Source organism: Drosophila innubila, chromosome X (assembly GCF_004354385.1).
Source record: "Drosophila innubila isolate TH190305 chromosome X, UK_Dinn_1.0, whole genome shotgun sequence".
Taxonomy (NCBI): Eukaryota; Metazoa; Arthropoda; class Insecta; order Diptera; family Drosophilidae; genus Drosophila; species Drosophila innubila.
This window is the reverse complement of record NC_047626.1, coordinates 957,174-968,171: the sequence shown is the minus strand read 5'-3', so window position 1 is coordinate 968,171 and position 10,998 is coordinate 957,174. Positions and strand designations below refer to the sequence as shown.

General features: G+C 39.4%; 1 protein-coding gene across 1 annotated transcript in view; it reads left to right on the top strand.

Annotated features, from left to right (window-relative positions):
- The first annotated feature begins 2,129 nt into the window (after window positions 1-2,129).
- Window positions 2,130-10,998, top strand: part of LOC117794153 (probable E3 ubiquitin-protein ligase HERC2) — a 38,813-nt gene continuing 29,944 nt past the window's right edge. Inside the window, exons 1-6 of the mRNA XM_034634662.1 lie at window positions 2,130-2,382; window positions 2,747-3,712; window positions 4,733-5,900; window positions 6,831-7,375; window positions 8,386-8,946; window positions 9,773-10,758. Coding sequence (XP_034490553.1) covers window positions 2,906-3,712; window positions 4,733-5,900; window positions 6,831-7,375; window positions 8,386-8,946; window positions 9,773-10,758 — 4,067 coding nt within the window. The 5' untranslated portion in view covers window positions 2,130-2,382; window positions 2,747-2,905. The remainder of the gene's footprint in view (window positions 2,383-2,746; window positions 3,713-4,732; window positions 5,901-6,830; window positions 7,376-8,385; window positions 8,947-9,772; window positions 10,759-10,998) is intronic.

The window sequence follows — 10,998 nt, the reverse complement described above, 5'->3', positions numbered from 1 at the left end:
TTTTGTTCGTCACAAAATTGGATATCAGAAATTTTGGGGCTAGAAATTGCTTTCGTCACTAGACCTTTACCTCGTATAGAGGTTTTTTTTTTGTTAGATGTTAATGAAAATGTTGATGAATATTTTGAAGAGAACCAACCATAAAAGAAATATACAAAATTTATGTCATCTGAGATAAAAAAAAAACAATTTTTTTTTATATCATGTGATTAGGATAATTCAATTTATTTATATAAAATAAAAATTTGATTTTTCAAAAATTTTAAGCTTAAAATATGCACTGAAAAAATTTTTCTACTTTGACCGAAAGCCCAGAATTAACCACTGGGCCTATCAACCATTTCATTTTTAAGCTTAGGAAGTTTTTTATTAAATGCTTTTTAAATTTTTGAAAAATCTTTATTGGTTCAAAAGATATGATTTCCGTACAGCAAATTGAGAGATTGTCCCACTGAGCGACATATCTCCGCGCGGACTTATGGCGTTTCAAAACGTCATATCTCTTTTCTAAGAACGACAAATTTTCAAAGTTTTACAAGCAGCGTTTCGTTTTCATTTATTTTTTTTTCCACCCTATAATATTATTAATAAAAGGAGCATATTAAAATTTTAAACTTTATTTACTAATACTTATTATTTTTCAAATAATTTTACTTTTTGATCTATTTATATTAACAAATATAAATTTTTATCAAATCAATACGAAGTTAAATTTTTTTTTGGTGGTAAGCAATACCACGTGATCCATGTGGTTCGATTCGAGAGGTCGTCGATTGATTACCTCCTCCGACATAAGACGTTCTCGTCCCAGTGGCTTGGTTACCAAGTCGGATACAACTGGATAAAAAGTATTCGTACAATGCAATTATTTTAAAGTGATGCTGATGCTAAACAACGTGCGTTAAGATTGAAAAAATCAGCCGACAGAATCCGAGCACAATAACCATCAAAAAAGAAAAAGCATTCTCTTCATCCTTAGAGACAAAAAAATCGATTTCTTATAGGGCTGTTGATAATATATCAAATATATCAAATACAAATCGATAAATTAAAATCGATACTATTTTCTTAACAAAACTTAATTCTAGGAAAACAAATTTAACTAAAGAAACATGAAAGCCTACACAAATTGCAACTACAAATCTAATAACGACACCGACGCGATGGGGGTGTTTTATTTGCATTTCCAGCTAGCTATGCCCCTTATTCACAGCTTAGGCCGTCAGTGACGTTATTAGAACTTAAATATAAGAAAAAAAGGACTGCACTATTCAGGGATACCCTAAGTGTAGCCCAACTATCCCATGAAAAATGTGAGCCACTACACAAAGTCAACGCTTAAACTTATTGAGAATCCTAAGCAATAAGTACAAAAAAGAGGACGCAGCTTAAAAGTATGCAATAACTAACCGCCCTCTATGGCTAAGTAGTAGAAAGTAGTGAAACGGAATTTCCACCTGCTTTCAGGCTCCTGTGGCGTGGTACTGATCGCTGAGCACAGCAAACTTGCGACTATGTCGCGGGTTCGAATCGCATGTGCGAATGTAAATATAATGTATAATATAATATAAATTAATAAATTAAAATTGAAAATTCGTTATAAATTAATATTATATGTTATTTATATCGTTGAAAATGAGTGATTGAGGGCTCTTAGTCGTGCCTTTAAACTTTGTTTCTAAATTACTCAGGTAAAGTTTTACAGGTAAAATAAGGTTTTGCCGCTTACATTTTGGCGACTTATGAAAAATTGACCGCCAAAAATTGCAGTTCAAAAATGTAAACAAAGGCCAGTGCTGCCTGATGTGTCAGATTTCGTTAAATAGGCTGGCACGGCTGGTTGAGTGGAAGCAGAAAAACGGCGACGGCGACGGCGACGGCGACGGCGACGGCGACTATTAATTGATTTTATATATGTATCTCAATTAAACTTAAGGGCAACAAGCTATCTTAATTAAATTTTGAATGATGCAGATGTAATTTATAGTGTCATATTAGTTTACTAGCTGGCAAGGTTTTTCTTATGACTGCCAATAATTGCAGTTTGAAAATGTAAACAAACTACCAGTGCTGCCAGATGTGGCAATCGATATGTATGCACAAGTTGCATTGCATCGATAGCAGTTTCGTTGAGTAGGTTGGCAGGGCTGGTTGCGTGCAAGCAGAACAACGGCGACGGCGACTATTAATTGATTAAATATAAATTGCAACTAAAATTAAGCAAACATTCAAAGGCATCAAACTAGCTAAATTAAATGTTAAATGGCATATTCTGCTGTATAGTGTCATATTAGTTAACTAAACACACGCACAATAATGGCAACGAACGAGGAGGAGCAAACGAAAACGAAAACTACAAATTCATTCTAAGCCACTATTTGTGTGAGTGTGTGTGTTTGTATGTGTTGCTGTGTCTCTCTCTCTGTGTGTGTGTGTGACGACATTGACTGCGCCAACCACCCCCCCCGCCCCCCTTTTAACCAACCAGTTAGCTAGTAATCATTCTTCTTCTTGCAGCGCTGCTTAAATCCAGTGTGTCCACAAGAAAAAGCGCAACAAAAGCAAAGGATAAAGAATAAACGATTGCAAATCAATTATAAAATACAATTAAACACTAGAAATGTGCCATGCAAGGATAAAAGATATATAAACAAGGAGTTTATACAGCTTAGTGACGTATTTATACAAACATATATATATATATATATATATAAGTAAACATTAATCATAAATCATTTGCTTGCAGCGCTGCTTTAAACCAGTGTGTCCACAACAAAAGCGCAGAAATAAAAACAATTGCAAACAAATTAATAATTAAATTTAAAACACAAGCAAAGTGCCATGTAAGGATAAACAAAACAAGGAGTATAAGCAGAGATAAATATATACATATATATATATAAATATGTTTCAACGGCTGCACAACACTGTCGCCGCTGCAGGCACAACAACAACAACAACGGAGGCAGCGGCGTCAACGGCGACAGCGACTGCGACTGCAGGAGGAGGCAGCGGAAATGGAGGAAGTGCAGCTTTAAGTGATCTCTATTTGCGTCCATTGCCTTATTTGGATGTTAAATGGTTGCGTGCCGATCTCATTGGATGTTTGCGCAATTCCAGCAATTCCGCCGTCTTGTGGAATCATTTAATACAGGATTGTGAGCTGGTTTCCTCCTCAACGGCGCCTTTAATCAATGCACAGGGACAATTATCCTATTTGGGCGATGATGGCAAGCATTATTGTGGTTATCAGCAACTAAATTGCGCCTGTTGTCAACCGGATTATTGTGGTCCACTCTCCGCATGCAATTGCGACGCATGTCGTCCCCTTGACTCCGATACGGCCATCAAGCGCCTGACGTCGCAGTCGGCGCAGCAGCAGCAGCAGCAACAACATCAGCAGACAGAACTGTTGCTCAACAGTTGGCTGTGGTCGGAACCGCCCAAACAAAGCGCCAAATTCGATTGCCAGCGTTCTTTAATCGGGGAACTACATGAATTGTCGCTGCGAGCAGCGGGAAATTCGCTGTCGGCGCAGCAGCTGCGCATGCAGCTTTTCATCTACGAACGTTATTTTGTTGCGCTGCGGCGCAGTCAGCAATCGCTGTCAGCAGCGGGCAGTGGCAGTGCGGCGACTGCGCAGTCGCAGCAGCTGGACGAGAGCGGCAGCATTGAAAGCAAGCAGCAGGAGCAGCAACAACAACAACAGCAGGTGAGCATATCGTTCTAGCAATCAATCGATAAATGTACATGGGTATGCCTGAAACAGTTGAAGATTAAATGTTGTTTGCTCAAATTCAACAAATCAAAATCTATTTAAGATTTGCTTAAATATCAGGGCGTCAAAGCTTTTAAAATATCGTCTTTTTTTTTGGTTTTTATTTTGGTTTTCGGTTATCGGTTACGAAAAATCTGTATATGGTATATCGGCTTCGCAAACAAATAACTATTTGATTTTAGAAAAGTTTCATATAATAAGATTGATATTCAAATTTAAAATCAAAGAATTATGATCGACATTAAAATTTTTAAACACTTCTTATACAAATTTTTCATATTACCGAATTATACATTTCAATAAAATATATTTTTAAAACTACCAATTAAAAATATTAGTGATTCAAACATAATAATCTTATCGATATTAATTTTTCAAAGAATATCAAGTATAAGTATTTTGATATTTCGATATTAATACATATTGAGAAAACCCGACATTATTTTTAAGTTCAGTTATGATCAATATCAATATTTACAAAAATTTCAACTAAATATATGTTTTGATATTAAAATTTCAATAAGAACGACTACTTTTTTATATTTATAATTATATTGTTTTATGTTTCATAGCAAAAATGAAGGATATTAATTTAAAATATATATTGCAACATAAATTTTGATGAAAAATCCATGTTTTTATGTTATTAATAATATATTTACATGTTTCAAACCAAAATATGATGAATATTATTTGAAATTTTTTTACATTATAATGATAATAATAATTTCAGCAAAAATGCTATCAAAAGTGCCAATAAAAAATATAATCGATATTAAATATCTTTTAAAAATAATATTTAATATTTTTTTATATTTATTAAAATATATTAAGATAATATTTTTCCTGCAATTATGTATTTTTTAATGTAGAAATATATATATGTTTAAAAGAAATTAAGTTTTTTTAAAATTATTAATAATATTGTTTCTCTCAAAATATGAAAACTTTCAGCACCTGGGAGTGGGGGAGAAGCAGGTGGTGAAGCTGGAGCCCTCGCCGTCGCCCTCGGAGCACGCAGCCCTTGGATTGGCACGGGTCGGAACCCGAGCCGCATTGAACTTTAGCTTTGCATTCCTGCGTCGAGCTTGGCGTTCCGGCGAGGATACGGAAATGTGCAGCGAACTGTTGAGCGAGGCACTCGAATCGCTGCAGGAGCTGCCGGCGGCGACGCTCTTCGATGCCCAGGCGGGTGTCACAGAGGTGTCACCACTGTGGCTGGAGGTGATGGAGCGTTCCATTAAATTCCTGCGACTTGTTGCTCTCGGGGATCCAATGGGCGGACGTTGTCTGGCGCCCTTGCAGGACAGACATACAGCGCTGTGTCTGCTGCTGGAGTTGGGTGTACAAAAAGGCAGCTTGGCGGCGACACTGGAATGTGTGGTGCTGCTGTTGTTGTTGTGGGAGAAGGATAACGATGGACATGGCAATGTCAATGGCGATAATCGTGATGTGCCGCGGAAGACGGGTGCTCCTCTATTGCGCATACTGCAGCGGTATCAGGGATTGGGCGGCGAGTCCTCTCACAGTCAGGCTGGAGCCGGAGGCATAGGAGCAGGAGCTGGAGGAGCTTTAGCGGAGGCGAGTGCCACCGAAACTTTTTTGCGTTTCCTTATGCTGCCCAAGAGCAGCTCGGCCATTGTGGATTTGCGTCGTGCTGCCGTTGTTATCATCTCACATCTGGATCGTCTTATCCAGCCGCATTTGCCAAGCTGCCTTTGGCGTCCTAAAAGCACCGCAACCGGAGCAATCTCCTCCTGCCTGGAGCAGCAACGTGTCTATGCCTTGGGTTGGCCCACACTCACCAAGGAGCAACAGGGCTTCAATGTGGAGTCCGCTTTAAGCTGGACAACAACAACATCAACAACAACTCCTGCTGCTGCTCCTCCTATAACAGCTCCTCCACTGGCGCTGCTCAGCTGCAAGTTCCAATTGAAACAGGTCGTCTGCAGCGAGGATGTCGTCCTGCTGCTCAGCCAGCAGGGTAAACTCTACAATTGGCACATTGCCAAACCGGAAGCGGAACCGCAATTGGTTGACTTTCCGGAAATTGCCAACGAGACGTTTGTTTCAATCGCATCGCATTGCGAGGGACGACATTTTCTGGCCATTGATAGCAACTGTAAGTCCCTTTTTAAGCATTATCATTATAATTATCATTATCATGAAAATTTAAATTTCAATTCGATTTACACTGCACTTATTAACAAAACTTGCAATTAAATTCAATTAAAAAATATGTTCAAAAATGTTTTTTATACCCGTTTTTTTAAAAATAAGTAAAAGGGTATATTGTGTTCGTTGGAATGTATGTAACAGGGAGAAGGAAGCATCTCCGACCCCGAGTCAATATAGCCATGTCCGTCTGTCCGTCCGTCCGTCTGTCCGTCCGTCAGTCAGTGTGAGCGTCTAGATCTCAGAGACTATAAGAGATTGAGATAACAAACTTTAAGCCACAGACTCCAAATTCGTTTTAACATGTCAAGTTTGTTTTAAATTATTGACACGCCTCCTTCCGCCCCCGCAAATCGCAATAAACCCGTCTGTTTGTCTGTATAAACAAAAGGATCTCAGAGACTAAAAGAGAAAGAGTTATCAAATTTGCCACACAAATTTCTATAGACCACACGCAGATCGAGTTTGTTTTAAATTTAAGCCACGCCCCTTTCCGTCCCAAAAAAAAAAAAAAAAAAACCAAACCGAAAAACCACCACATCCACAGTTTTTTAGATATTATAGTTTCTATGGTAAATAACGTTATCTATTAATATTATCTATTATCTCACTGAATCGCATCAAGACCAGAAAAGTAGAACGGGAGTAATAGCTAACCAAAATTGTTAAAAAAAGGTTTTATTTCAATACAATCACCTAAAAGTATGCAGTAGTTTTTATTATGTAGTAATTTCTTTAAAATACTTTTATATATATATTGAAATAAGTAACGGGTATCCTATGGTCGGGATCTCAACTACTTGTTTTTTTTTTTTTTATAAATTGATGTCTCTTTGAAATGATAAACTAATGAAGTAAATTGATTTGTTTTGCTCAGGCAACGCCTATTCCTGGGGATTGGGCGAGGGTCATCGTCTGGGACACGGCGACTGTCACGCTCGGGAGGTGCCGACGAAGATCGAGACACTCGTGAGATTGGTCAAGTCGGTTTATTGTGGATGCAGCTACAGTGCGGCGATCACGTGTCGCGGGAATCTCTATACGTGGGGCCGAGGCATGTATCGGGATGATCAGTATTTGCCAGCCCTCGTCATGGCACTCAAGGATCATCAGGTGGTGGATGTGGCTCTGGGCAGTGGAGATGTGCATACGCTCTGCCTCACAGCCGAGGGATTGGTCTATGCCTGGGGAGATGGGGACTATGGCAAACTGGGAAATGCCAGTTGCAACAGCAGCTTGCAACCTCAGCTCATCGATTGCCTGCCACGTGTGCAACGCGTCTTTGCCGGCTCCCAGTTCTCGTTGGCCTTGACCAACGAGGGTCAACTGTACAGTTGGGGCAAGGCATCCTGCCTGGGACATCAGCAGGTGGAGCGCAATGTCCAGGGATGCAGTGTGCCCAGACTTATTACCAGTCTGCAGGTAAATATTTCAAATTAATCTATACTGATGCATATATAATACTATAATATAGACTGATCATTGTGGAGACCAAACCGTAAGACCTAGGTGGCTGCAATTTTGACACTGTGTGGTTGCCATAGGAACAGTCTGGTTTAAATTAACCTTTTGTAAAGAAAAACTCAAGATATCCTAATAAAAATCGCAAAGTAGCTCTTGCTCAACAAACATTGAAATTTACCGCCAAAGCAAGCTTTTTTAGCAGCCAAAACTGGCTATTTTCTCGCCACATCTGGCGTTTTCCCGCCAAATCTGTATTTTTCTCAAAGTCCAATTGCATGGACACATTTAATTCATGCATTCAGCAGGAAATTTCCAAAAACAATAATTTAAAAATTTTTTACCAAATAGTATGATATTTGAAATAATTGTTTCGTATGAACACTGAAAAAACGTAGTAAGCTGATTGGTATAACAAGGTATCATGTCATTGAGCAGATGTACTTATTACTGATCCATCAGGAGTAAAGAAGTGATTACCGACCTGCTTAGTCTTATAATTTCAATGATTATATAATGATTTTTACGATTTTCTTCATCAATAATCATTATTTTTGATCAAAAAAATTAAATTATTTATAATCATTATTTTTGATAAAAAAAAAAACACAAAAATAATGATAATATAAATTATTTTTTTTGATCAAAATAAAAATAGTTCAAAATAATGATTATAAATGATTTTTTATTATTTTGTATAAAAATAATGATTATTTGTGAAGAAAATCGAAAAAATCGGAATATTTAAAATCAAGAGAGACATGCAGATATTTTACAAAAATAAAGATTTTTTTGTAATTAGTTTTTTTTCTACGTACATTAGAAGTGAGTAATTTTTGGATTAAAAAAAAAGATTATTTACGGTCCCTGCTTACTATATAATAAATACTTTAGATTTTTGCAAAGTATTTCCTAGTATTTCAACGCTGTTTCAACTAATTCCTTTTATATTTTTCCTTTCCATTTTGCAGCACAAAAGGATTGTGGACGTGGCCGTGGGCGTGGCACATTGCCTGGCCCTGAGCAGCAGTGGCGAAATCTTTGGCTGGGGTCGCAACGACAATCAACAGATCTGTCCCGCCTCCGTTTGCAGTGATCCATTGATCCGTCAACCCATTTTGGTGGCACTGCCAACACTACCAGCTAGTGGAATGGCCTGCACTGCCTCTCAGAGTCTCATTTGGACGCAGAGCACCCGACAGGGTGTTCCATTGCGTGCACCATTTGTGATTGATCTCGGCGAGCCAACGTTTCGTCTGCTCGACCAACTCCTCGGCATGTGCAGCTCCTCCAGTGGCGGTCAAGACAATCGCCAGACACCGAATCAGGAATCCGAATGCATTGCCGTCGCCTGTCTCAATCTGGTCCGTCTCCAACTGTTGGCATTGATTGCCAATGGCGTCGAGCCGCGTCACGTGGGACTCGCCAGCGGTGGCAGACTCCTCAATAGCCTCAAGACGCGCATCCTCAGTCTCGCCGGAGGATCCCAAGTGCTGCGCACTATTCAAATTGCCGCTCAACAGGCATTGCAGGTACGTCCTGTTTCTAGAAGCTAATCCCTTAAATTTGCCCAGGAGAGTGTTTTTAATCCTTAAGAGAAAGCTTGAGCAGGGTTTACAGGGTCTGTAAATAATAAAAAGGCGTTAAAATGCCAATCTGTGAGTTTAGTTAAGATATCTCGAAAAAGAACTAAGTTTTTTATACTAAAGGTTGCATTAATCCCATTGCTCCTAAAGCAGCTATATATTTTAGTACTGTTATTTTGAAAATATAAAAATATATATCTTCAGAATCAACACAATTATACAAATTAAAGTGCAGATTGATCCTATAGCAGGTAAATAATATAGTAATCTGTAACTGAGCAAATTTGAATTTGAATTTTACAAAACGTCGCATACACAATGATGAGTCAGTCAGTCAGAACAAAGACTTTTATAAAAATATATATAGATAAAAATTAAATTCTTATTCAGAAATTAAAAAATAACTTTTATATTTTAAATTGTTACAATACAAATCAAAAAGAATTGTTTTTGATTTTTATTAAAATTATAATAAATTTACAAATAATATGTTTATAGTTAATCGACATTTTTTGAAATTTTTAATCGATACAGTCAAGAATTTGTCTTAGCTATGTTGTGTGATAATTTTAAACTTCTACGTCTTACCGTTTTGGCTTCACATTAATCAGTCAGTCAGTCAGTCAGGACAAAGATTTTTATATTGATACATAAGTAAAATACAAATTTTTATTTAGAAATTATTGAATAACTTTTATATTTTCAATTGATATCTTTTGAAAATTATAATCATTACTCTGTCTCTCTCTCTCTCTCTCTGTGTGTGTTACAGGACGGATGGAGCGTGCTGTTGCCAACGGCAGCGGAGCGTGCACAGACATTGACGGCACTATTGCCATCGGAGCCGGGACAAGCGTGCTCGTCGGGACATCGTTTCATGACGGATCTGCTGGTTAGTTCACTGATGGCCGAGGGAGGATTGGAGACGGCGCTGCAGCATGCGATACGAATGGAGAGCAGTTGCTGTTCCACAACGGATTGCACCGATGGAGCACATCTGCCATTGCTGCAGTTGATCACACGTCTGCTGGGCAACAATGCATCCCTGACACAGAGTCGCCTCTCGCTCACACTGCTGGCCAAGCAGCAGCATCAGCAGGAGCAACTGAACGAGCAGGATCATTCACCACATCATTCACACCAACATCCGCTGTCCATCAGTCCCAGTTTGTGTTTATTGCATCGCTTTCAGCGTCTGCTCCTGGCGCACATTCATCAGGCTTCAGCTGGCGAGGATACGGCTGGAGCGGAAGGCCTGCTCATCCAATATCTGCATAGCTTGATACCCGCCTGTGTTAGCACCTTGCAGCAGGCGCATGAATTGGCACTGCAATGTCGTGATCCCAATGTGGACACACATTCCCTGAGTGCACATCCTCTGGGAGCAGCCTTGAGTCGTGTACTCCAGGCGGACATCTCGGATGCACTGCTGCATGAGCTGCTGGTGGGTCTGGTGCTGCTCAAGCGGGATAAACCTCAATCTCTGGCCAATTTCCGTTGGGCACGTCTCTGTTTGCCGCTGCTCCGTGTCCTGGATCGGCTCAATCGTGCGTTGGGCGAGGGCGAACTCCGGGATGGCGACGACATGGGCTGGCCGGGCATTATCTGTCGCGGCGGACCCAAGGGTGCAGCTGCTCCGCCGCCAACTGCCGATCCCGAGACGCATTATGTGCGTCGTGCCGATCTCGATAATCTCCTGCTCGATGGCAATCGTTGCATCATCCTTGCCGGCTACGTCTGTGATCTCTCCAGCTACAGGTAGGCAATCGCTTTTCATATTCCTATTCCTGTTCCTATTCCTATTTATCTTTCCATTCCTATTTATCTTTCTATTTATATTTGTATTCCTATTCCTATTCCTATTTCTATTTCTTTTCCTTATTCTATTCCGACCCTCCATTGTATATATATTCTTGATCAGGGTCAACAGCCGAGTCAATTGAGCCATGTCCGTCTGTCTGTCTGTCTGTCCGTCTGTCTGTCTGTCTGTCTGTCTGT